The 24,131-nt window shown below is 44.9% G+C and overlaps 1 protein-coding gene across 3 annotated transcripts in view; it reads left to right on the forward strand.

Moving 5' to 3' along the window:
- PLD1 (phospholipase D1) overlaps positions 1–24,131 on the forward strand; it is a 144,529-nt gene that overhangs the window by 58,340 nt on the left and 62,058 nt on the right. For all 3 annotated transcript variants that reach the window (XM_077348405.1, XM_077348403.1, XM_077348402.1), the window contains 7 exons: positions 3,309–3,491; positions 5,878–6,005; positions 8,365–8,510; positions 10,965–11,073; positions 12,448–12,513; positions 19,995–20,053; positions 21,256–21,348. In XM_077348405.1, coding sequence (XP_077204520.1) covers positions 3,338–3,491; positions 5,878–6,005; positions 8,365–8,510; positions 10,965–11,073; positions 12,448–12,513; positions 19,995–20,053; positions 21,256–21,348 — 755 coding nt within the window. In that variant the 5' untranslated portion in view covers positions 3,309–3,337. The remainder of the gene's footprint in view (positions 1–3,308; positions 3,492–5,877; positions 6,006–8,364; positions 8,511–10,964; positions 11,074–12,447; positions 12,514–19,994; positions 20,054–21,255; positions 21,349–24,131) is intronic.

Consider the following 24,131-nt stretch of genomic DNA (forward strand, 5'->3'; position numbering starts at 1 on the left):
TTGGAAGACAGCTGACAGCCCATATGCAAACTGCTGGTAGAGTTTAAATACGCAAAGATTATACAGCACTGGCAGCCTAAAAGAATAAAGTAGTTTTATTTAAAGAGAAACAATTTTGTATAGAAAGGGGAGAGATCGTCTCAGCTTACTAACTGTTGTTCTGCATTCATTCAGTTTGTTGTGGAGCCAAACAAGGTAGGAAGTGTGCTCCAAGGAGCAGGAACTCTACAAATCAAGACCCCGGAGGAGATCATTTGAAAAATAACCGGAGGTTCCTAACTATGCTAAATGCGCTCCTACTGCAATGCCCCCTGCAGGACACTCTTCATATTCCGTACAGTCATTCACGCTGCAGATCTTGCATTTTCCAACAGAAACATTGGGTTGGATGCCACTGTTAAAATTGGGGATGTTCTTCCGTATCTCCATTTTTGCTGATAAGTGGCCTGCAACATTTGGGCTCCTTGAAGGACTGTCTCGCCCAATCTCAGACTCTATTCAAGCTTCAATATTCATGGGGATAAAAGGTTTAGGTATTTTCTCTCTCCCCCCCCCCCCCTTACTATTCCATTTTCTGGACCCAGAAAGGCCTGGATAGAGTCTGCCACAGTCCAGACTTTGTCGTTCTCACCCAAGAACATCTCCCTGAAGAAGTCCTCAAATAAAACTTGGTCTTAAAGGTGCCCATGGACTCAAACTTTCTTCTTTTGCATCCCGCTTTAATTATTGCCCTGGAAAAGCCCAACATGACGAGTCCTTGAGCTTTGCTTATGACTTCCTTAAACATTCCCCTTTTTTAACCCAACCCCAGCTTGTTGTTTTCTTAGGGAGTTTCACTTCCCAGGAGCTAGGAAGCTTCCAGAGTTCTCAGGTTTCCTTGTCAAAGCAAGTGAGGATGACAAATGTTTCCCGTTGCTTGGGGTTTAGTCTCCCTGTGTCCTGAGATGGTAAACCGGCTAGAGGGGTATGAGTCAGTAAAACTGCTGCTTCTTTGCTAGCACACTGTTTGTAAAATAAATCTTGGGAAAAGTAGAGACGGGCTTGTCTCCTTCGAGGGTCTGAACTACAGCCAAGATAAAGGAATCAAGCGTCTCTTCTTTTTATCATGGATTTTTATATTATTATTATTTATTACATTTGTTTTCCAGCTGATCTCTGGGGACTCATGGCAGATGACATAACAATAAAACTACATATAAAAATAGAATATCTATAAACTATTGGCCTCCCCCCCCCCCCATTCACCTCCCGGCTATTCCCGACGCTAAACAGAATACTGAGATGGGATGAGGAGAGAGGCAGATGGATTGATAAATAGGCAAGAAGTGGAGAATTAGAAAAAATTTATTGTGGCTCTCACTGTGATGTTATAGTGTTAAATATGGAATGTATGTGTTTTGAACTGCCCCAAGCCTGATTGGAGGTAAGAAAGTCGGTTTAATAAAAGGTCCCGTTATCTGTGATTATTTGGCACCAAGGCAAAAAAGAAAGAAATCTAGGGCTTAAAAATGGCTCTGGATTAGAGAAATAAAGCCCACACAGTCTTTCCAGTTATGCTGCCCGTGATAAAAAAAAAAAACGTTGCAACATAATCAAGGCTGAGCACGACAAACCTTTTCCCTTGTCTTTTTTGGCCTGTCCCTAAAGTAACACAGCTGGAATCCATGAATGGGTGAGTCAGCCCAATTGTTGCTCCCTCCGTCACTTGACTCAGCGTAAAAGCCAATGGAGATTTCTGTGTGTTGTTTGAATACGGGATGATGCTTCATAAGTTTCATCCCATTCACTGAGAAATGCGTCATGCTTCCGTCGGCGGCACAGGTTTTATGCACCCTGTGTGCGTGCATAATTCTTTTATTGGTTCTTTTATTGATTCTAAGACGAATCTGCCTAATAACAAGACAGGCTATGGAGTCACTTGGTTTAGCATTGTCTCCTCTGATTGGCAGACACTTTCACATTTTTCAGACGGAAATTGTTTGCCGGCCTTTGATGGCAAGGCTTCAACTTTGCGTTGCCAGCCCCCAAGTAGGCCCTGCCTGGGGATTCCTTGGTTTGGTGCTCCCCCCCCTTCAGGGGTTTAAGAAACTAGGGGACTCCCCCCACCCCACCCTCCCCCCAAAACACTAGGCAAGGACCCTGCAAAAAGTATATTTCACCCAGAAGTGACGTAGTGACATGGGTGATGTTGGGGGGAGGGGGGTGACACTCTGTTTTTTGGGCAAACTCTGCAATATGAAGCTATCATAAAGTTTGCCCCCAAACCTCCTTCCAGTTATGTTCCTCACATCTCTCATGTGTATTCTGAGCTGCAGTCCTTTTAGTGACATGCAATAAGGAAATTCAGCATATCTTTCAAGTGCGATAGTTAGTCATTCTCCACCTATCACCACCCCCTGACTCCCAACACTATGGAAATTTAAAAGAATTATACTACTTTCTGGGGCTAAATGGTTGAAAAGGAACAACCTGAAGCTGAAGCTAGATAAGAGGAGGGTAGGGGGCGGTCCCTGTTGGCAGAAGAGGATAGGACTCACAGTAACGGTTTAAACTACGCGTAGAACGATATAGGCTAGATATCAGGAAAACAATTTCACAGTCAGAGTAGTTCAGCAGTGGAATTGGCTGCCTAAGGAGGTGGTGAGTCTTCACTGGCAGTCTTCAAGCATTAGCTGGACAGCTACTTATCCTGGATGCTTTAGGGCAGGGGTAGTCAACCTGTGGTCCTCCAGATGTTCATGGACTACAATTCCCATGAGCCCCTGCCAGCAAATGGGAATTGTAGTCCATGAACATCTGGAGAACCACAGGTTGACTACCCCTGCTTTAGGGTGATCCTGCATTGAGCAGGGGGTTGGACTACATGGCCTGCATGGCCCCTTCCAACTCTATGATTTTGTGATTCTATAAGAAGCAGGTGAGGCTGACTGGCCATGAAAGATCTGTAATGTGTATGATTCAACAGCATATATGAAGAATATTCTACCCGGCCCCTACTAATATATAATGGTTGAAGAAGTCTCATTTCAGTGTAACTGATGAGGTGTGCAATCACAGGAAAGCTTATACCTTTTAATTGAAGTTTGTTGGTCTTAAAAGTACCACTGGACTCAAACTTTGTTCCATTAGAATTTTTGTTAGGGCCACTCCAATCAATCAGTAAAATTTTCATTCTTTTACGTTAGTAAAAGTCAATACTTTCCTTTTTTTTTTTCCTTTTAAAGTGTTCTCCTAGGAAAGGCAGTCGGTTACCTGACCGCAGATGTGAACCCAGTAATGCAGCTTCCTCCTTTCTTCTCTCCCAATAGCCCCCTGCCCACCTGGGTGAGCTTTCAAGATGTCTCTAAGCCGTGAAAAGGAGCTCAATACTACAGCGCTGCGGAAAATCGCTGCCGACATGAGCAACTTAATCGAAAACCTGGACTCAAGGGAGCTCCACTTTGAGGGAGAAGAGGTCGACACCGATGTACTGCCTGACTCCAAGGCCCCTGGTAAGTCGGTGGCAATAGATTGAAAGCCAAGCAATCACCATCTACAGAACTGGGTTTCATATTCATGTTTGCAAACAAGTTACTAGTCCTTATGATGGCAGAGAAACATTTCAAAATTGTGGGTGATGCCAGGGCAAATCCTGGAAGCTAAGGGTTAATAGGGAGTCCAGTGGTAACAAGACTGGGATTCAGTGCCTTGGGTAAATCCTTCCTCACCTGCCATGGCAGCATTTAACCCTTCTTTGCCCATAATATTCCACTGTTCCACAATCTGCCACATGTCCACACATAAACTTTGAACAACTACTTCCCTTTAAATCCTTCGAGCCCGAATGCTCAAAGCTGCTTTATACTGAGTCAGACTGCCAAGCGAGGTCAGTGTTGTCAACTGTGTCTGGCAGCAGCTCTCCAAGGTACAAATTTTCACACCTTCTTGATAGTTTTAACAGGATATTCTGGGGACTGAACCTAGGACTTCCTACACACAACACAGATGCTATGCCCATGAGCTGTGACCCCCCTCCAAACTTGCAGCCAAATCCATTCAGATGATTCCGTGGGTGGGCAGAGTGTGCGTGTCAGTATTTCAGTTCTGTTTTAGTTCAGCTCTCAAGCCAGATCAAACTGGAACCAGATCTGAAACCCACCTGATAAATGCATTATTGCGCACCTGTAAATATTGTGAAGAGCGTTTTTTTTCTTTACCAAAAGTCTTCCTTGTGTTATTCCAGCCTTTGTTAGGATTAACTTCAGCAGGTGGCTCTCAGAGGTATGCAAATACCTCTCTGGATAAAACCCCTCTTTATTTGTGTAAAGGTGCAAAGGTGGTTCTTACTGGGGTTCCGCCACCGTGATCGGACAGGTTCGATTTCTGCCACAGATCGCATTCTCGCCCAGATGCAGAGAAGCACCCTGGACTTTTTAAATGTCCTCTTCAATCTAATTTCCATCACAGAGGGTTAGGGTTGGGGATTAGTAGATAAATGTACAAAATGGTGTGTTTCTTGTGGGTTAGGGTTAGGGTTATAAAAGCAATTGCTTTTATATAGATCCTGATGCACTGATGCCAGGAATGCTTTTGAGTCTTCCTTGGGCCTCAGTGAGTGCAGGTGAGTGTAGGCTTAATCGGATCAAGACCACAGGATGCAGCAGAGAGGGGGTTAAGTATCTTCCCCCGCTCTGGTTTTCTGACCAGAAATGGCTGCAAGGACCACTCCTTGACCTGTCAGGAAAACTTATGTGTACTGATAAGCTATGCTTCAATTTGCCAAATGGTATGAACTGTAGTTCCCCAGAGAGATTTTAGGCAACAAGGCGTTGTTTAAGCTCTGCAGTCCGCACACCGTGGTCCTGATCCAAATCAGCTCCCTTGTTCCTGAGAGTCTAAATGTCAGCCAGAAACTTCCAGCACACAACTGTTTGACAGAGACTCAGAGGCAGACCTGGAATGAAGCCATCTTGTCATGAGAAATTAGCTAGTTCAAATCTTGCCTCTACCAAGAACTCTAGACATTGTAATCCCCCAACCCTTATGCTGTTTTAAGTTTGAGATACGGCCATAGAAGGGTCCTCATCCAGCAGGAGTAACAAGGGGTTCAGTCTTCATCACAAGGAACTCTTGAATTGGAATGCAGTTTTTACAGGAATCTCTGCCTACTGAAGATATACGGACCCCCAGTTTATGTAATTATTCCTTTACTCGGAGATATGGGACTTCTATTTGTAGCTGAATGCTGGCCCAGGAAGCTTGTTAAAATGTGCTGATTTCACTGGTGCTGACAATTTCCTTTTATCCACCTACCCCTTCATAACTTGAAGCAGGGCTTCAATTAAAATAGGGGAAACAAAACCATAATTTGGGGCTGAACTCTGAGCTAGACATCCCAGACAAGCCCATTCTTGTCAGGAAGCTAAGCAGAGGTGACCTTGGTTAGTACACGGATGGGAGACCACTAAAGAAGTCCAGGGTCACCATGCACAGACAGGCAAGGACCAACCACGTTAGTATGTCTTTTGCCATAAAAAACCTTATGGGGCCACCATTAATTCCACCACCAACAGCTGTATCAGTGAGGGCTACTAAAAGCATAGGGCAGCCTTTTCCAACCTTTTGACCATGGGGGAGCCCCTGGAATATTTGTCAGGCTTCAAGGAGCCCTGGAACCAGGCCAGAAGTATGACTGAGTCCATTAACGCTGGATATCGGAGAAAGGCTGGGGGGCTCCTGAGGAGCTCTCACAGAACCCTGGCTGGGAATCCCTGGCGTCGGGCGTTGAATTCAGAGTACTCTTGGTGGGCTTTAAATTCTTCATATTGCCATTTAACTGCTTTCACGTCTGTTCTGCTTTGAAACCAAGTACTAAAATTGCTGCCTCGTCATTTGCAGTGGGCATTCCATTCTCAGCCATTTATAACACTAAAGGATTTAAAGAGGCTCACCTGCAGACCTACCTAACCGGGTGCCCCATCCGCGTGCGAGTCCTGGAAGTGGAGCGCTTTACCTCGACAACCAAGGTCAGAACTTCTTTGCCATCGTGGTTCTCTTTTAAAGATCCGGTCCTGTTCTGTGATTCGCCCCTATTTATTATTATCGTTGTTGTTGTTGTTGTTGTTATTGAGTTATAACCTGCCCTGCAAAGTGGGGCTTTTTGTCTGTGTGGTTTTTTAAGTGCTTTTCCTCTGTATTTTTTTAACGTGCTGATAAGACCAAGCATTTTATAAAAGCATTCTTAAAAAAAAACTTGCATAAAATAGCACCTTGTGTCCAACTATATAGCAGCCTGAATAGTCCGGTGCTAGTCAGAGCACGTTAGAGCTCCGAAGCTAAGTAGAGTCTGCCATGGTCAGTATTTAGATGGGTTTCCTCAAGGAAGACTGGGTTTGCTATGCAGGGAAAGGCCATGTATACCACCTCTTCCCTTGAGAACCCCATGAAGGGCCAAGCTGGTTGCAACTCGATGGCATTTATTTATTATTATTCAACCAGTTCCGGAGACTGAAAGGCATTTCCATCTCCTGAAAAGTGGAGAGTGATTTTTACACTGATTCCATCCCTCATTTTGCCCTTTCCTTGCTGTTTCTGGGGTGGTCTTCTGACCCCCAAAAACAAAATTTTGGAGTCTTAGCAGGCTGCAGTGGGAGGGGAAAACAGAAAAGTCCAGCTCCATGGTATGCCCACTGCACATTGGATGCAAGCCATCCCATTTAACAGCCTTCTAACCTGATCCATATAAGTAACTCTATTAACACAACTGGTGGCCAGACGTGTTCGTTCTCAAGAAGCTAACTGGCATCCCAGTTATTCACCAAAATTCCTATTGTTCTGCTTAGGAGCATTTGAACCAATGCTTGAGTTTTAAACAGTGAACTTTCCCACGTCAAACATGTAAATGTTGAAGCGTCTGCAAAAGAAGTGAAAAGAGATGCAAGCACTCTGATGAATACAGAGAAGGTCCTTATGCATATTCCTTAGGCATCCATGGATTCTGTGGCTTTTGCGAAAGCAAAGTGAGAAGCTGGATAATTGGCATGGGAGGTTGTAATCTGGAAGGTACCACTAGGCCAGAGGAGCATGGTTTAATGGCTAGAGAACTGAGCTAAGATCTGGGAGACACGGGTTTGAATCCTCACTCAGTCATGAGCAGTCAGAATTGCCTGACAGGAGGAGTGTTGTAGAAGAAGAAGAAGAAGAGTGGGTTCTTATATGCCGCTTTTCCCTACCCGAAGGAGGCTCAAAGCGGCTTACAGTCGCCTTCCCTTTCCTCTCCCCGCAACAGACACCCTGTGCGGTGGGTGAGGCTGAGAGAACCCTGATATTACTGCTTGGTCAGAACAGTTTTATCAGTGCCGTGGCAAGCCCAAGGTCACCCAGCTGGCTGCATGTGGGGGAGTGCAGAATCGAACCCGGCATGCCAGATTAGAAGTCCGCACTCCTAACCACTACACCAAATCGGCTCTTGTGAGCTTCTTCTGGTTCCCATTTGAGAGAAAAGCAGGGTATAAAAACCTGTATTAAAAATGAGCAGTGCTCAGACCTGTAGAGGAAGAAGGAAGGGGTCTATCTGCATGTATCTACAATATTGGTCACATTAGAGAAGTAGAAATCAAGATGCAGATTTGCACTGGTGGGAACTAATTTCCCAAGTTCTCGGGTGTCTGATTTGCATTGGGACCACAGTATTGGAGGAGGAGGGGCTTGAGCCACCCAACCCCCACAGTTTTCATCCCCGAAATTACCCTGATTGGGTGATGGAGAAATGTAACTTGTAGTTTGGTGCTGAGATGCCAGGCATTAAAACTGGGAGCTGGAACATCCTTATCATGAGCCCTGCTATTGAACTGCTGTACCTTCCCCAAAGGGGTTAATTTTCTTTTATTTATTTTCATACATAGCATGCCCATACATAGAAGCCCCAAGGGCTCAGGGCAGGTTACATCAGGTAAAAACATACAATTTGAATTAAATTTCCCAGTTCTGAAGTCCATCTGTTACTGCGGAATAGATTCAGAAGGGCTCCTGTTTCTCAGTTAGATGCTGACAAGTAAAAGGGTCTTTCATGTTGGTGGTAAAGTTACATGAGATGTTTGTATATCCCTGAATTCCAGGGATTGACTTGATCATCCTTTTCCTGCAGTGGTTTGATTTTCTGTGCAATTTATTCCCTGCCTCTGTTGAAGGTGCCAAAACATTGTTTTTCAGAAACTATTTGCTGGAAACGCAATTTAAATACACTTCGCTAATTAATTGGCTGGTGTTTTAAGCCATTCATGATTGACTTGGAACTTTTGCTGAACTACCGCCTTGAGAGCAAACAAAAATGCAATTGTCGGCATCACAGTTCATTAGATACCTTGACGTCTTTCCTTCCTGCAGGTACCAAGCCTGCATGTTTACACCATTGAACTGACTCATGGGGAGTTTACATGGCAAGTGAAAAGGAAATTTAAGCACTTTCAAGAATTCCACCGGGAACTACTGAGATACAAGGCTTTCATTCGGATTCCCATCCCTACACGAAGGTAACTGCTTGTCTTCCCTCAGGACTCCATTTTTTGGATTTTTTTCTGCTTTGCTTTTTTTGGACTGTGCTGATAATGCTGTTAGCTTGGATCTAGTGGAGATTTTCTGTGGAAAGAAGGATTTCTGCCCACGGAAAGTGACTTTTTGTGTGCCTGTGATGTCATGGCCAGAAGAGATTTCAAATCTGTCCCTGTGTCCAGTCAGCTTTCAGGAGACTGAGGGAATGTTAAGGAGAGGGGAGAAAAAAATACAGTTGAGGTCTGATTTTTGTAGAGACCCATCTGAGTTAGAGAAAGCATCTGTCTCAAAGGAAACGCCCCTGCCAGTTAGACCTCCTGGCTACATGTGTGGTTTATTAGATTTACGGCTATTCTTCATAACAAAGGATATAGTAAACCCTTGGTCAAGACTTTGTGGTCTGACAGGGATAAAATTAATCAGGGTGAAGTCCATTATCAGCCCGTTACCATTCAGGGGTGTCCAAAATGTCTCCTGAGTCCTTCGGAATCAATTCCATTAATTTCTGTACAGATCATTCATGAAACTGTAACCCCTGAACCAGAAAAATGTGCACCTTAGCCAAGGCTGTGTCGTTACATTGTTTTGTAACCTGCATTCTGGGCTTGCAGCCTCTTAAGAATAGTAGCCATTTTGAGGAGAGAAATAAAAGCACGTCTACTGCTGTCCTATAAACTTGCCTCCAGAGAAACATAAAAGGTGCCTCGTGAAATGAAACTCACAGTTCAGCAGCCATCAAAATATAGCTTAATACTAAAATACCTCGGGGTGGGGGGAAGGTAAGGCAACAGTACGCACGGTTCCCTGAAATCTCATAAGGCCTGTTATGGCCTTTGTCCTCCTTCAGCCAATATGCTCCTTGAAATGCTGCCCTTTCCTGCCAACATATTTACAACACTAGAAATCAAGCTCGCTGTATAAGAAATACAGCAGGGGCTAGCGGGCAGTGGGTGGGTGCGGGAGGGCCCCCTGTAGCGCCCCCCGCCGAAGGGAGGGGAGGAAGGCAGGCAGGCAGGCAGGTAGAGAAAGGTAGAAGGAGAGAGAGGGGGGGAGAGAGAGAGAAAGTGTGAGAGAGAGACGGAAGGGGAGAAAGGAGAGTAAGCAAGGTGAGATAGAATGGGAGAGTGGCAGAAAAGGAAGAAAGGCAGGAAGACAGAAAGAGAGGAAAGAAAGAGGAAGGGAGGGAGGGAGGGAGGGAGGGAGGGAGGGAGGGAGGGAGGAAGGAAGGAAGGAAGGAAGGAAGGAAGGAAGGAAGGAAGGAAGGAAGGAAGGAAGGAAGGAAGGAAGGTGCAAGGTAAAGGGATGGGGCGAGGGGGGGAGGAGTGGGAGGAAGGGTCCGCTGGGACGGTGAGGGGGGGCGCGGCTGGTGATTGCCGCCTTGCCCCCTGACTGTCAGCATGGTTGGTGGCTTACAGAGTTTCATACTGAAATACACTGATCTCAGTTAGTGACCTCTTCACTGTAATGATTCTCAGCTTTATGACCTGTGGGAGAGCAATATGGACAAGGAGTCATGTAATGTAGCAAGAGGGACAGGTGGCAGTTATGAGAGACATCTCTGCGCTCTTTAGTACCTGGTTTGGGGAAAACTATCGCAGCCTAAATTTCTCGCATGGTTGAAAGGGTAAAAACTGAATGTAGTCCACCTAGAAAGGGCTGGCAAACTATAACAGAACTACAAAGATATTTCAGAAGCCTTTATTGGCATAATGAGCAATACAAGTAAGGAAATACATAGCAATAAAATTAAAAATCAAACAAAGTTACTCCGTTTCAATAAAAACAAGGAATTAATTCTAAAAGCCTTGCCTAAAAATGCTGCAGTACAGGAGATTCGAGCAGGATCCTTGCAGTGAAGTAATTTATTGACTACTGCAGTTTCGTCAAAATGGAATTGAAAGGAGGACAGAATGTCAGATATCACGTAGCGGTATAAAGAGAACTTGGGGCAAAACAAAATAATATGAGGAAGAAGATCAGGGGCCATACAACCATGAAAACATAGTCTCTCCGCTAAATGAATACGGTTAAACCTCCCTAAGAGAACGTTAAAAGGGAAAGAGTTCAGCTGAGCAAGCATGAAAGCTTTCTTGTCGGGGTAAGCTTCAATAATGGTAAGGTAGGGTGGGATAACTTTATATAATGGGATAATATTCCATACACGGGAAGAGCGAGATGAAGATGTAAACGACAGTAAGGTTTGATATTCAGTTGTCCTCCAGTGTCCTTACTATGAGCTTATATATACATTTTGCACAGAGATATCTCCATCTGCATGCATGCAGTTTAGCTTTAGTAGATGCATTTCTTGATGTCTGCCATAGCTGCAGAACGTTTAAAAAATAACTCTTGCGTTCCATAAGAGGCAGCTTACCTTCTTGCCTGATGTTCTGTCTAGTGGGCGGACAACCTATACACGGTCTCTCGTTTTTTAGGCACACGGTTCGAAGACAGACTATCAAAAGGGGAGAAGCGAGACAGATGCCGAGTCTACCACGCACCTCCGAGAACTTGGCCCGAGAAGAACACCTGTCCAGTAGAAGGGTAAGAGTCTTCCCTCCGAGGGAATCATGCACAAGTCAGTCATTCTGTTTTTGGGCACAACTATAAGAGCTCTGCTGGTCAACCCACTGAAAGTGTTAGGTCCTCTTTGGTGTAAACTGCACGGAGCTTTTATTCCAATCCCAGGTCGATTCAGTCCCTGCCCTCTACACATGTGATTTCCGTTTGGATTTGGGTGATTTAAATTTTCCTTCTGCAGCAAGGATTGATCCGGAGTGACACAACCTTTATTGTGTGATATCTTAGAGTGCTTTTAAAGCTCAATATTTTTCAAATCCGGATTGGGAAAGCAAGCTCCGTGGTAGAATTCAACAGGATTGACAATGGAATAAACAAAATAAGTGCAGACTCTGCCTTTGCCTCTGCATTTGGGCTTCTCTACAAATTTGATAGTCAAGACGTCGATAGACTAGGACTGAGCTGCATGTTAGGAGAGGAGACTGAAAATCCTGCTTACTTTTTGAGATAAATAAGCAGGTGTGGGAGGGACAGAAGAGCGATTTGGATGGCTTTACCATTTTCCCAAAAGAAATACTCAGCTGTTCTTGGCTCTGGAAAGGGAAAAAAAGATAGGTACAATATGGACATCTTTCTTTCCCCCCCTATTGGAACAAATAATAATGACTATAGCATTTCTGGGTTTTCTCTTGACTGGGTTTTCTCTCGAGGCCTGGGTTTTCTCTCGACTTTTCCTTTGTTTTGCATTCATTTTTGATGATAGCCCTCTTTAAGTATTTGAAAGGTTGTCATTTGGAGGAGGGAAGGATGCTGTTCCCATTGGCTGCAGAGGAAAGGACGCGCAGTAATGGGTTTAAACCACAAGTACAACGATATAGGCTAGATATCAGGAAAAAAAATTTCACAGTCAGAGTAGTTCAGCAGTGGAATAGGCTGCCTAAGGAGGTGGTGAGCTCCCCCCCACTTGCCGTCTTCAAGCAAAGGTTGGATACACACTTTTCTTGGATGCTTTGGGCTGAACCTGCATTGAGCAGGGGGTTGGACTAGATGGCCTGTATGGCCCCTTCCAACTCTATGATTCTATGATTCTGATCTTCCTCTCCTGCCTTACAAGTGCAACACTGAAATTGCTGTTCAGAATGAGGTCTCTGTTCTAAATTCTAAACAACAGAAGAATAATCCAAATAAGTAATGAGATGCAGTTGAGAATGTTGTTAGTCTAACTCAGGGGTAGTCAAACTGCGGCCCTCCAGATGTCCATGGACTACAATTCCCAGGAGCCCCTGCTGGCAGGGGCTCCTGGGAATTGTAGTCCATGGACATCTGGAGGGCCGCAGTTTGACTACCCCTGGTCTAACTCGTGACTATTTTTTGTTTTATTTTGCATTTTTGTTGTAGAAGCAACTTGAAGACTACATAACAAACCTCTTAAAAATGCCCTTGTACAGGAACTACCATGGAACGGTAAGCAATGGATGACCAGACGGCATCCCAGGATCCTTTGCAGTATTGCAGAGGGTGTTGAGATTTAGGGTTATTATTTATTTATTTATTTATTTAGATGTCTATACCGCCCATTTCTTTGCAGCTATAGGTAGTTTACATTGAACGTTAAATAACTTACATGGAACATTATGCATTATTAGATTGTATGCAGTTGTACACAATCCAGAATTGTATCGCAGCTACCTCTGTGATCCTGCAAGGCATCATGGGTCACATCTCATAATACTTTGCAATAGACCTTCTTCGGAAACCAGATTGTCCTGGATTCTCCTCCCATTTCCTGTACTGCCTGTACCTTATTTATCCTTGTCGATTACATCTTTATTGCTCCTTTATCAAACTCTGTTTATCATTCTTCACTTTTGACCTTTGTGTTTTACATATGAAATAGTCGGAGTGAAGGTGATCAGTGTCATTTTCCTGGGCGATGAAAGACTTCATAAATGTAGACGGGGAATCCAAGGAAAGTACCAAACAAAGGTTATGTTTGAACTAGGATGTGGCTGCAGAAACCCTGTTTCAGTGCAGGGGCTCATTGATGGAACCTTTGAAAGAGTATTTCTGTTCCTAAAGGGCATGATGTCTTTTTTTTAATGCACAGTGAATGCATGGAATTTGCTATACAGGATCATGGTCATGGCGCCCTTCTTGAATAGCTTTAAAAAGAGTGTTTGGCAAATTCATGGTGGAAGGGGGCAGAGATCAGTCAATGAGTATTAGCAATAACAGCTAAATAGACCCACCAGATGTGGGTCTTTGAATACGAGATGTGAACAACAGAGGAAAGTTCTTACCTTAATCTTTTGCTTTGGGGCTTCTGAAAGACATCTGATGTGGCGGCCGCTCTTTGAATGAGCCTCTGCTTTGCAAGCAGAATATTCAGGTTCAATATGCAGCCGTTAAAAAGGATCAGGTTGTAGGTGACGTACAAGACCTCCACCTGAGACCCCCGGAGAGTGGCTGCTAATCTGAGGAGGCAGTCCTGATTTTGATGGACCAATGGTGTGGTTTGTGCGTTCCTGTTTGTGTACTTTAAACATTTGGGATTTTTTAGTTTGGGGAAAATAATATCACAGGTTAGAGAACAGAAAGAAGGTTTAGAAAATAACAGACTGCTTGGAGGAAGTGGGAAGAGAGAAATTTCTGTCCTTATGGACAGAACTCAGAGGAAGATTAAGTGTATAGCTCAGTAGCCTTAATTTTGCTGAAATTTCTGGTGGGAGGTGTAGTGAAGGCCTCCAGGTTAGACCTCCTCAAAGGGGGAATCACACCCATCAAGGCCTAATAGCCCCAATACCTGGATGGAATGCCAGGTAATTTGAAGACAATTAGTAGCCTTGAGCAAATTGTAGCAGATGCTGATTGGCTTCATGCCATGCTTGTAGATTTTCCCACGGTATCCAAATGGTTGCTTGGGAAACAGAACACTGAACTAAAGGTAAAGGTAAAGGTATCCCCTGTGCAAGCACCAGGTCATGTCTGACCCTTGGGGTGATGCCCTCTAGCGTTTTCATGGCAGATTCAATACGGGGTGGTTTGCCAGTGCCTTCCCCAGTCATTGCCGTTTAACCCCCAGCAAGCTGGGTACTCATTTCACCGACCTCAGAAGGATGGAAGGTTGAGTCAACCTTGTCTAGTTCAGGACACTGAACTAGACCTTTAATAAATTTAACAGTGGTGGACCATTTAAGACATGGGTAGTGAAAGTACAGCCCTCCAGATGTCCATGAACTACAATTCCCATGAGCCCCTGCCAGCAAATGCTGGCAGGGGCTCATGGGAATTGTAGTCCATGGACATCTGGAGGGCCGCACTTTGACTACTTAAGAGATTACTGTTGCAGGCCGTTTGTAAAATGGCAGCTTAATGCGCAGGCTTGGATTCACAAGTATCTACAATAATATAATTGCCTTCTGTTCATAAAAGCAGTATTATGCCAACTTGGCATCCCTAAATGTGGATTCATGGGAGAGAAGAGAACGTAACGCTGGGTGTAAAACTCTGCTGCTGAGTGTGCTGCCTGGCAGCCGTTTCTCTCTCCCTCTTTGGATCTGACAATGTTCTCCATGATTAATGTACTGTTTGTGGCAATTTCACACCCTCTCCTCCCCGTACAACTTAACAGAGTGTCTTCTGTCAGCAGAGATGAATGGAAAAGTTCAGTTCAGGGCGAGAGTTTTTTTTCCGGGCCTCTGTTGTCTTTGAGCCTGAAGACCCACGCTCCGTTCTGCCCGTGTACTCATACAGACAGCAGGGACATAAATGGACACAAAACCTTTCTTTGTTCCCCTTTTCCTTCAGGCCTTCAAAAACAGTGTTAGACCCCGGGATGAGCAATTAGCATTGTGATCAGCTCAGTTCTCCTCCGCTATCTGGCTAATAGAGCTTCCTTTTGAAGCAAGCAATCAGGAAGCTGGTGTGGTGTAATGGTTAAAGCAGGCTTTCTCAACCAGGGGGTTTCATGAAACCCTGGGGTTTCTTGACAGCCCTTGAAGCGTTTCCCGAATGGATGGCATTAGTTAATTTATAATGTATTCTTAAAATTTTTAAATATTTATTGGGTGGTGTCAGACATGACTCGGTGCTTGTACAGGGGATACCTTTACCTTTTATGACCATATATAGTCATGTTGACCCCCCCAAAAAATGGCCAATGATGGGCCTGAAAGAGTTGGGAAGGGGAGGGGCCCTATTATCTGCGTGATGGGGCTTCTTCTGGGGCTTCTCAAAGCTTGAAGAATGTTTCAGGGAGATCTCAATGGTAAAAAAATATTGAGAAAGCCTGAGTAGGCTTTCCTTCCTTCCTTCCTTCCTTCCTTCCTTCCTTCCTTCCTTCCTTCCTTCCTTCCTTCCTTCCTTCCTTCCTTCCTTCCTTCCTTCCTTCCTTCCTTCCGGGGAAGCCTACATGGTTCTCCCTTTGTTACCAAAAATAGACTTGTCTGTTCTTGAGTTCCCTTTTTGGCCCTGGCCCCAAGCTGATGGAGTGCTTTTCCAAACATGATCAGAGCCTTGCAGGACTTTGAACAGTTCTGCAGGGCTTGCAAGATGGAGCTGTTCCACCAGGCCTATGATTGAGGCCTAAACCAACCAATTGTATTGGCTTCCCTGTGAACCCCTCCCCTCTAATTTATATGTCATCGATGGTACATATAACACTCCCAGCTCCCCTTGCCTTCTCTCCAGCCAATAGAAGAATTGGGCAATTGGTTGTTTAAATGTGTTTTAAATCATTTTAAAACTTATTTAATTATTACATAACTATTTACATTTTATCTGTATATTCTATTTTTGTATCTATTTTATTTTGATGCAGTCTGCTCTAATTCCAAAGAGATAGAGCAGACAACAAATGTAATAAATAAAGTAGCACCACAGACATGTTCAGAAGACATTTAAAAAAGAAAAAGATTGATAAGGTAAATCTTCAGATTACCTTTGAACTGGAATAAATCCTTCTTCCTCGGCCTGGTGATTTGCATACATTGTTTTTGACAGATACAGGGAGAGGATACATTGCTTTGATTTCCCCCAGGACACGTGGATATCTATATTTTTTTTTTCAGATCCAAACAGAATGGGCGCCAGCGCTGGCAGGGTTTTGTAATATCTTCAGTGGCACATTTCTTGACAGCTTTGGGCACTGAGCCATTCATTCAAAACGGCCATCTGTCCCATGTGATTGATAGCATTCTCCAAACTTGTTCTCCTGCCAGTTGGCTGTTAGCTAAGAGACAGCCTTGATAAAGTTCAGCATTCTCATTGGAGGAGAATTTGGCAGGCCTGCGGGAGACCTGATATATTACTGTGAACTCTTTTAAACACTTTGCGCATATCTCTCTGCCCCAGACTTTTTCTGCTTCTGTATACCACCACACCCTTGTCGGTGTACATATCCCCCTGTTCCGAGATCCTGTGTGAATCCCAACATCATCTCCTTTTTGTCCCCTCTGCCTACACCAGGGGTAGTCAAACTGCGGCCCTCCAGATGTCCATGGACTACAATTCCCAGGAGCCCACTGCCAGCGTTCGCTGGCAGGGGGCTCCTGGGAATTGTAGTCCATGGACATCTGGAGGGCCGCAGTTTGACTACCCCTGGTCTACACTGTCCTGGTTCCCAGTTTGCCTCCTTAGCCCAATCTTCCTAAACCCTGCGTGAAGGTTTTCCAATGCTGAGGCCAACTTTCCGCTTACATGATAGTCAAACATCCAGCATTAGACTCAGGGCTGGTTTATCCATGTAGCTCGTACTACGGACCCTGTGCTTCCAGGGGCTCCGCATGGTGCCTTCCCCCCATGGATCAGGGCTGCAGCCTCTCTCCTCCCCCTTTCCCCCTCTTTAAGGATACTAGGAGTGACACCCCTTTCCACTGTGGGGGCCCCCTCTGCCCCTGCTCCCACCATAATTGTACTCTGTTACAGGCCCACAAATCCTTAAACGGCTCCTGATTAGAATGTTTGTGAATATTCTTTGACACCACGGAAACTTGTACATGAATTGGTTGTACAAAAGGGCGGTTTTTAATGTTAGAATTGTGACAGGAATTGAAGACAGTTATTTTCACCGTGCCCAAGGACCAGAGTTGGAGATTTCATGGCATTCCCCTCCCCCTTTGAAATAGATACGATATGCCTTTGCAGCCTTTTCTCAGTTTACAAAACGTTTGTGGGAAGACCTAGGGAGAGGTCATGGGGTGCATTATCTCACCTGGTGCACTGATCCACCCCGACTAAGAATCTTTCCTCACAAACCCGCGCTGCCTTCTTTATAATTTGTAACCATTCTGGATTCTAGAATGTGCACAGACGCTTGGGCATGGCAGCAAGTTTCTAAAGGCCGTCCTTTATCACAAGGAAACGTCTGCTTACCTCCATGTCTTTGAAGCCACACCTGGGATTTTGGCTGCCCCACCTATCCAGGAAGTGAGGCCAAAGTCCTAAATGGGGAGGGAAGGTAGTTGTCCTGTTCTGTTGCTGCTACTGGACCGTTTCTGGCCTTCCTTAAATAAATTCTGGTTTAAATGAATACACATGGAGCTGCCTTAAATTGAGCATTTTGTCTGCCACTATCACTACAACGTTTCTTTGGCATCATTTTATCCATTGGAGATCCTGGGGATTGAACTTGGGACCTCCTGCATGCAAAACAGACGTTCTGCCAGTGAGCCATGGCCTCTTCCGGGCATGGGCACAGGCACACACACACACACACACACACACACACACACTCCTTTGAACATACACCCTCCTAGTAGCTGTCACTTCAACCCTTTGACTCTCCTTCCTTTCTTCTCTTCCGCTATCCTTTCCTGGCTGTTTGTTTTTACTTTTGTTGCGACTGATAAGGAAGCCCTCGGATTCTCCCGCCTCCTGGCTAGACAGTTCCCTCTGAAACCAGAGTGGGAAGCTGATCCTTTGTACACCCAGGTGGGAGGGTGTGCGGTGTCAAAGGCAGCACTGGAAGAAATTGCTGTCCGAGATGTTCCGTTTTCTTGCTAGAGCCCTGCAGGTTTAAAGTTCAAGGGATTTGGTTTTGTCTGTTTTCAGTAGCCTTTGAGCAAGCTTCATTTTCCCGGCCGTTGCATAAAACTCACTTTCCCTCGCAATCTATCAAGCACTGTGATGGAGGCATACGGGTGCTTTAACACATACTCAATAGTCTATTTTTAACCCACTTTCAATGCACTTTCCAATCGTATTTTACTGCATGAAATAACAAAATTGGCTTGCCAATGGTCACTGAAATAGATGGAAATGGCATTATTTCACATCTGGGAAAGCGTCCTCATTAGTAGGGTATGTGTTTGCTGAGTAGGGAGTCTCATGCATTTCAAATTTAGAAATTAAATTTAGAAAGCATTTTCCCTGCTGGGGAACCACTGCCAGTCTGAGACAAGACTGGAAGGATCAGAGGACTGGCTTGAGTTGATATAAGGCAGCTTCGTATGTCCAGGACAGGCAGAGTACTGAGAAAATGCAGCTGTTAATCCATGGGGGGGGGGCTGCATTCCAATGTCATCCAGAACTCTGGTTGCATGTTGCATCTCTCTACAGCCTCAATGCCTTGTTTTAAAGATGCCTTGTTAGAGAGCCAGTTTGGTGTAGTGGTTAGGAGTGCGGACTTCTAATCTGGCATGCTGGGTTCGATTCTGCGGTCCCCCACATGCAACCAGCTGGGTGACCTTGGGCTCTCCACGGCACTGATAAAACTGTTCTGACCGAGCAGTGATATCAGGGCTCTCTCAGCCTCACCCACCCCACAGGGTGTCTGTTGTGGGGAGAGGAATGGGAAGGCGACTGTAAGCCGCTTTGAGCCTCCTTTGGGTAGAGAAAAGCGGCATATAAGAACCAACTCTTCTTCTTCTTCTTCTTCTAAAACACGTTGACAGCTTTCCCCACTTAAAAATCGAACAAAACAGGTTGCAGAAGAAGAAGCTGAAGCTTAAGCACAAGAAAGTTGGCGGCACTTAGCAACAAGCGGCACAAAATGCTTTGTTGCGTATTCCCCACCAACTTGTTGTTTTCATCACAGCAAATATCGAGGGGGTGTTAAGCACAGGCAGAAGGGATGCTTGGCCCTTTTAGCTCCGCCCTCCTTTCCTGGTCCCTCCTTTCAAGTGTATTTCTAGCCATAGGTGAGAAGATGCTATTTTATTTGGGAGACGGTCTGTTTTTGCTTAGGGTTCACCTGTTAGTTAATTGCCTCCCTAATGGTCCCACTTTTTTTGTCTACTGGGTTGCATGACTGCAGGCAGGCCTGGGCTTTATCTACGGTCCCTTGAAAGCATTTTTGGAAAATTAAACAGATAACATGACCTGCTTTTTGGCCAGTGCAAATGTACAGTAAAATAAACTGGGGTTTATGCAGTTATACCCCCCCTCCATCCACTCACAGGTGATTGTGGCATCCCAGTAGGGTTTTCAAGGCAAGAGTTGTTTGAAGGCGGTTTGCCATTGCCTGCCTCAACGCCACAACCCTGGTGACCCTTGGAGGTCTCCCATGCAAATATACTAGCCAGGGCTCGCCCTTCTTAGATTTCGAGAGCTGACATGAACAGGCCAAGCTGGGCTATCAGAAGAGTTTGTATTTGATTTAATTTTTAAAAATAATTTAATAATTTAACTATAATTGTGTTGTATTTGATTATTTTTAATTATCTTTGATTATCCTTTACTGTTGCAATTGGTATGATGTAAATCACCCTGAGACCTGGGGAAAAGTGGTATAAAAATTTAAGAGGCGGAGGGAGGGAGGGAGGGTGGGTACAGAAGGAGGGAGGGAGGGAACCACAGGTGGGAAGATATCTTATTTGGGAATGCCAAGAGAAATGGCCTCGTGGGGGAGGGCGACTCTGCATCTCAAAAGTGGTTCAGTGAATTGAACCTCTTCTTGATTCCTGCAGTCCAATTATTGAAGGCTTCTTTTATGATTCATTTTTCAGATGGAATTCATTGGTGTAAGTCAGCTGTCGTTCATCCACGATCTAGGACCAAAAGGCATGTAAGTTGATCTGTCTTTATCAGTCTAAACCCCCTGAAGAGTAAGTTTGGGTTCTGAACCACCATAGCACAGTTATGGGCTAGATCAGGGGTAGTCAACCTGTGGTCCTCCAGATGTCCATGGACTACAATTCCTATGAGCCCCTGCCAGCGTTTGCTGTCAGAGGCTCATGGGAATTGTAGTCCATGGACATCTGGAGGACCACAGGTTGACTACCCCTGGGCTAGATCATTCATCTCCTTGACCAAACACAGGCCTAACATTGGACAATTTTCACGTCTTTCTTGCTGGGCCAAGCTGAGGCACTGAAGACCAAAGCAGAATAATTTATCAGAGAGACAGACTAAAGTCCACCAAGCTGGGGCAGATGGGAGAGGGGGCTAGGGAAGCAGGAGAGATTTACAGAAAAGGGAAGGCAGCTAAGAAAAGGTAAGGAAGAGGACTGCAGTGGCACATGTGCATTGTAAGCCAAAGGTCCTGGGCTCAGGTCGCTGGCATCTCTGCTTAAAGGATCAGGGGATGTGAAAACCCTCTACCTGTGACCCAGAAGACCTGCTGCTCATAAACATAACAGGTGATCTGTTGACAAACCAATGATCAAAGTCCGCATCAGGCAGTTCTTAACATTAAATGCAAAGTTGAAAATCTCAAGGGAAATGGAATAAGCTATCCTCACTTGAGCTATTTGCCTTTACTCAATGCATGCATATTCTGAAGTGGGGTCCACATATACTCTCTGGTAGAATTTGTGTATGATCACAGTGAACTTACAAACATTGCATCAGATCCCTTTAGGCCAGAGTCGTGTATTCTGAGTGGTGGTTTCTCATGTACCTGTTACATGAGATCTCGCTAGAGAGGTCAAGGACAGACTTGGGACTGGCTATCTGCAAACCAGGTGTCCTTGAGCCCTTGGGTTATCCTAGTTCCTATTTATCTAGCAAGATATGCAGGTGAGCAACAGGAACGGTCTTTCAAAAGAAGATTCTGCCTGGTTAAAAGGATGCATTTCTACTGTCCTTGCAAGTGTGCAAAGTAAAGATGTACAAAAGTTCCTGTCAGGGTTGTGATTTGCCTTGACAGCATATACTAGTGAATAGATGAAGTAAGTCTGGGGCATAAAACTCTGGCTTATTTGTGATTGTTTCCAAGAATATGTTGAATCAGTGCTTTCCCCCCACCTCTCTTCTCTTTGCTTTCAGAGAGGGCATGATCATGAAACGGTCTGGAGGGCACAGGATACCTGGCCTGAATTGCTGCGGACAGGGGAGGTTGTGCTACCGGTGGTCAAAAAGGTACCTTTCTGTTTTCAAGCGGTTCCCCTCTTCCTTTCACAATGCTGAACGTGTTGCCAGGAGATGGGACCGATCCTCCCTCCCCCTTAAAAGCTATAAATAATTTACCATCTCAAGAAACATGCTCTGGGCAGAAACTCAGGGGCAGAATTGGGACAGTTATTTGCTGGACTGTGTCTGTAGAACCTCAGCCTGGGGTCAGAGTTGATTAAACGGAATGCAAATACCTGCTTGCCTCCGGTTGGTTAACTTAGGAGAAAAACCATTGGTGGAATCCCTAAAATCTCTGATGGCAGAAAAGATTTCCATTAGCAGAGAGGGGTTTCCCCATCCATTGCAGCCCTCTCCGGAGTACTCCTACTGGGAACAGGGAGGCCCCACAGGAACAGCATGAGGGGAAATGGGAGGTCTGCAACGGGAGGAGGCTCTCTAATAAAATAAAACATAATTTTAAAAAATTGAATAATAAAACATATTATTATTATTATTATTGTTGTTGTTGTTGTTGTTGTTGTTATTTCGATTTATTACCCGCCATTCCCTACAGGCTCGTGGCGGGTATCAGTAGTCTTAAAATCCCCCATTAAAACCCCCACTGAAAGACTATAAAATACCCAACACGGCGGTAAATACCACTCTCCTTAACCCAAACAAGGGCATTGGGGGATGGAGGGTAATGATGAATACTTCACACCCCCAGGGGGGGCAGTGTTCCTCCTCGCCAATCTCAGCCTCAACCATAGACCTAATCTGTAACAATAAGACCAGTTACCCCTGATATTCCCACCCCTGCTGTATCTGGTTTAATATAATGAAGATATATTAAAAATGGGTCGGGGCAATACCACAGAGATTAAATATCTGGAAGTTCTGCAGGGCCTGCAAAAGGGAGCTCCTCCACCAGGCATTTGGTTGAGGTTGACCTGGACCATCTCTTCCAATTGGCCCTCAGCCCCCCCCCATTATGACCGCCCCCTATTATGACCGCCTAGCCCACTGGGTCCCAGTAAGAGTTGAGCTGATAACACTTATTGCTTTTTATCAGGTTGGGGTTATTGTTGCTGTATTGTTATTGCTGTTGTCACATGTGTTACCTCATGTTATCTGCACCTGTTTCCTGTTCCCTGTAAACCGCCCTGAGCTTTCGAGGGAGGGCGGTATATGAATACGAATACGAATACGAATACGAATACAAATACAAATACAAATACAAATACAAATATAAATATATAAAGTTTCATCACATTCTAACAATATTATCATATTCTAAATACGTCTACTTATTTGAAAATTTATAGTCTACTTTTCAACTCAAATGAACTCTCCATAAATTTTTGATCATATACATTCATTATTTAGGAGCTTGGGAGTTCTTTTCATTTTTTTAAAAATCCAATATTGTTTGTGTTATAATTTGGGGTTGACTTGGCTCCTGAGATCTTCTCCAGTATTCTCTCTCTCTCTCTCTCTCTCTCTCTCTCTCTCTCTCTCTCATCTACTGCCCATCACCTTCATTGGGTGCCCTCAGGTCTGGAGATCCTCCGTCTTTTCCCCCATTTTCAACCTCCTGCAGTAAGCATGAGCAGCAGATGCGAGGCGACCACAAGTGCCAACTCGGCAAAAGTGCATTGTGTTCCCTGCCTCACTTGTCCTCAGTGTTCTCCTCGTTGACAAGCGTCAGTCAGTCCTGGAGCACTTCACAAAAAAAAACACACACAGATTTAATTTGGAACAAGAACACTGCTAGGCTATTTCCCTGTATGCACAGGGCTCTGCTTTACACTGGAGTCATTGTTTCTGGGGAGTGCTTTAGCTTTGATGACCTTGGTTGTCTTTCTCCACATTATGCCACATCAGGATTCTGACTTCACTACGCCAGCTTGGAATAGTGGTTAGGAGTGCCAACTTCTGATCTGGTGATCTGGATTTGATTCCCTGCTCCTCCACATGCAGCCAGCTGGGTGACCTTGGGCTCACCACAACACTGAGAAAGCTGTTCTAACCAAGCAGTAATATCAGGGCTCTCTCAACCTCACCCACCTCACAGGGTGTCTGTTGTGGGGAGAGGAAAGGGAAGGCGAATGTAAGCCACGTTGAGACTCCTTTGGGTAGAGAAAAGCGGCATATAAGAACCAACTCTTCTTCTTCTTCTTCAGTGATATCAGGGCTCTCTCAGCCCCACCTCTCTCACAGGGTGTCTGTTGTGGGGAGAGGAAGGGAATGTGAATGTAAGCCACTTTGAGACTCCTTTGGGTAGATAAAAGCAGCATATAAGAACCAACTCTTCTTCTTCTTCTTCCTCATGTCAGGTGGGGGAAGTCAGAGGCAAGAGTCTTGCAAGGGAACTGAGAAGCAGAATTCCCTTTAGAGCTGGTCTGCATTTATGATAATTTATTAACATTCAGGATCTGTGTTAGGGACCAGCATGGTGGGACATTTTCCAAGGCTGCAGAAACCCACTGCTAGATGCTGATATTAAGCTCGTCTGCCCTCAGCTGGGTGGTTCAGGTTAGTCTGATCTCATTAGATCTTGAAATCTAAGCAGGATCATCCCTGGTTAGTACTTGGATGAAAGACCACCAAGGAAGACCACCAAGGGTGCTTTGCATTGATAGGTAATGGGAAACAACCCTTATTTGTCTCTTGCCTTGAAAACCATATAAGGTCACAAAAAGTGTAGGAAGGGTGGAAGGTTGCCAGCTCTGGGCTGTAAAATACCTGGAGACTTTGAGCTTGCAGCCTGTTTGTGGCGGGGAGAGGATGTCAGCACTCTACAATGCTGT

Source organism: Paroedura picta, chromosome 8, assembly GCF_049243985.1.
Source record: "Paroedura picta isolate Pp20150507F chromosome 8, Ppicta_v3.0, whole genome shotgun sequence".
Classification (NCBI taxonomy): Eukaryota; Metazoa; Chordata; class Lepidosauria; order Squamata; family Gekkonidae; genus Paroedura; species Paroedura picta.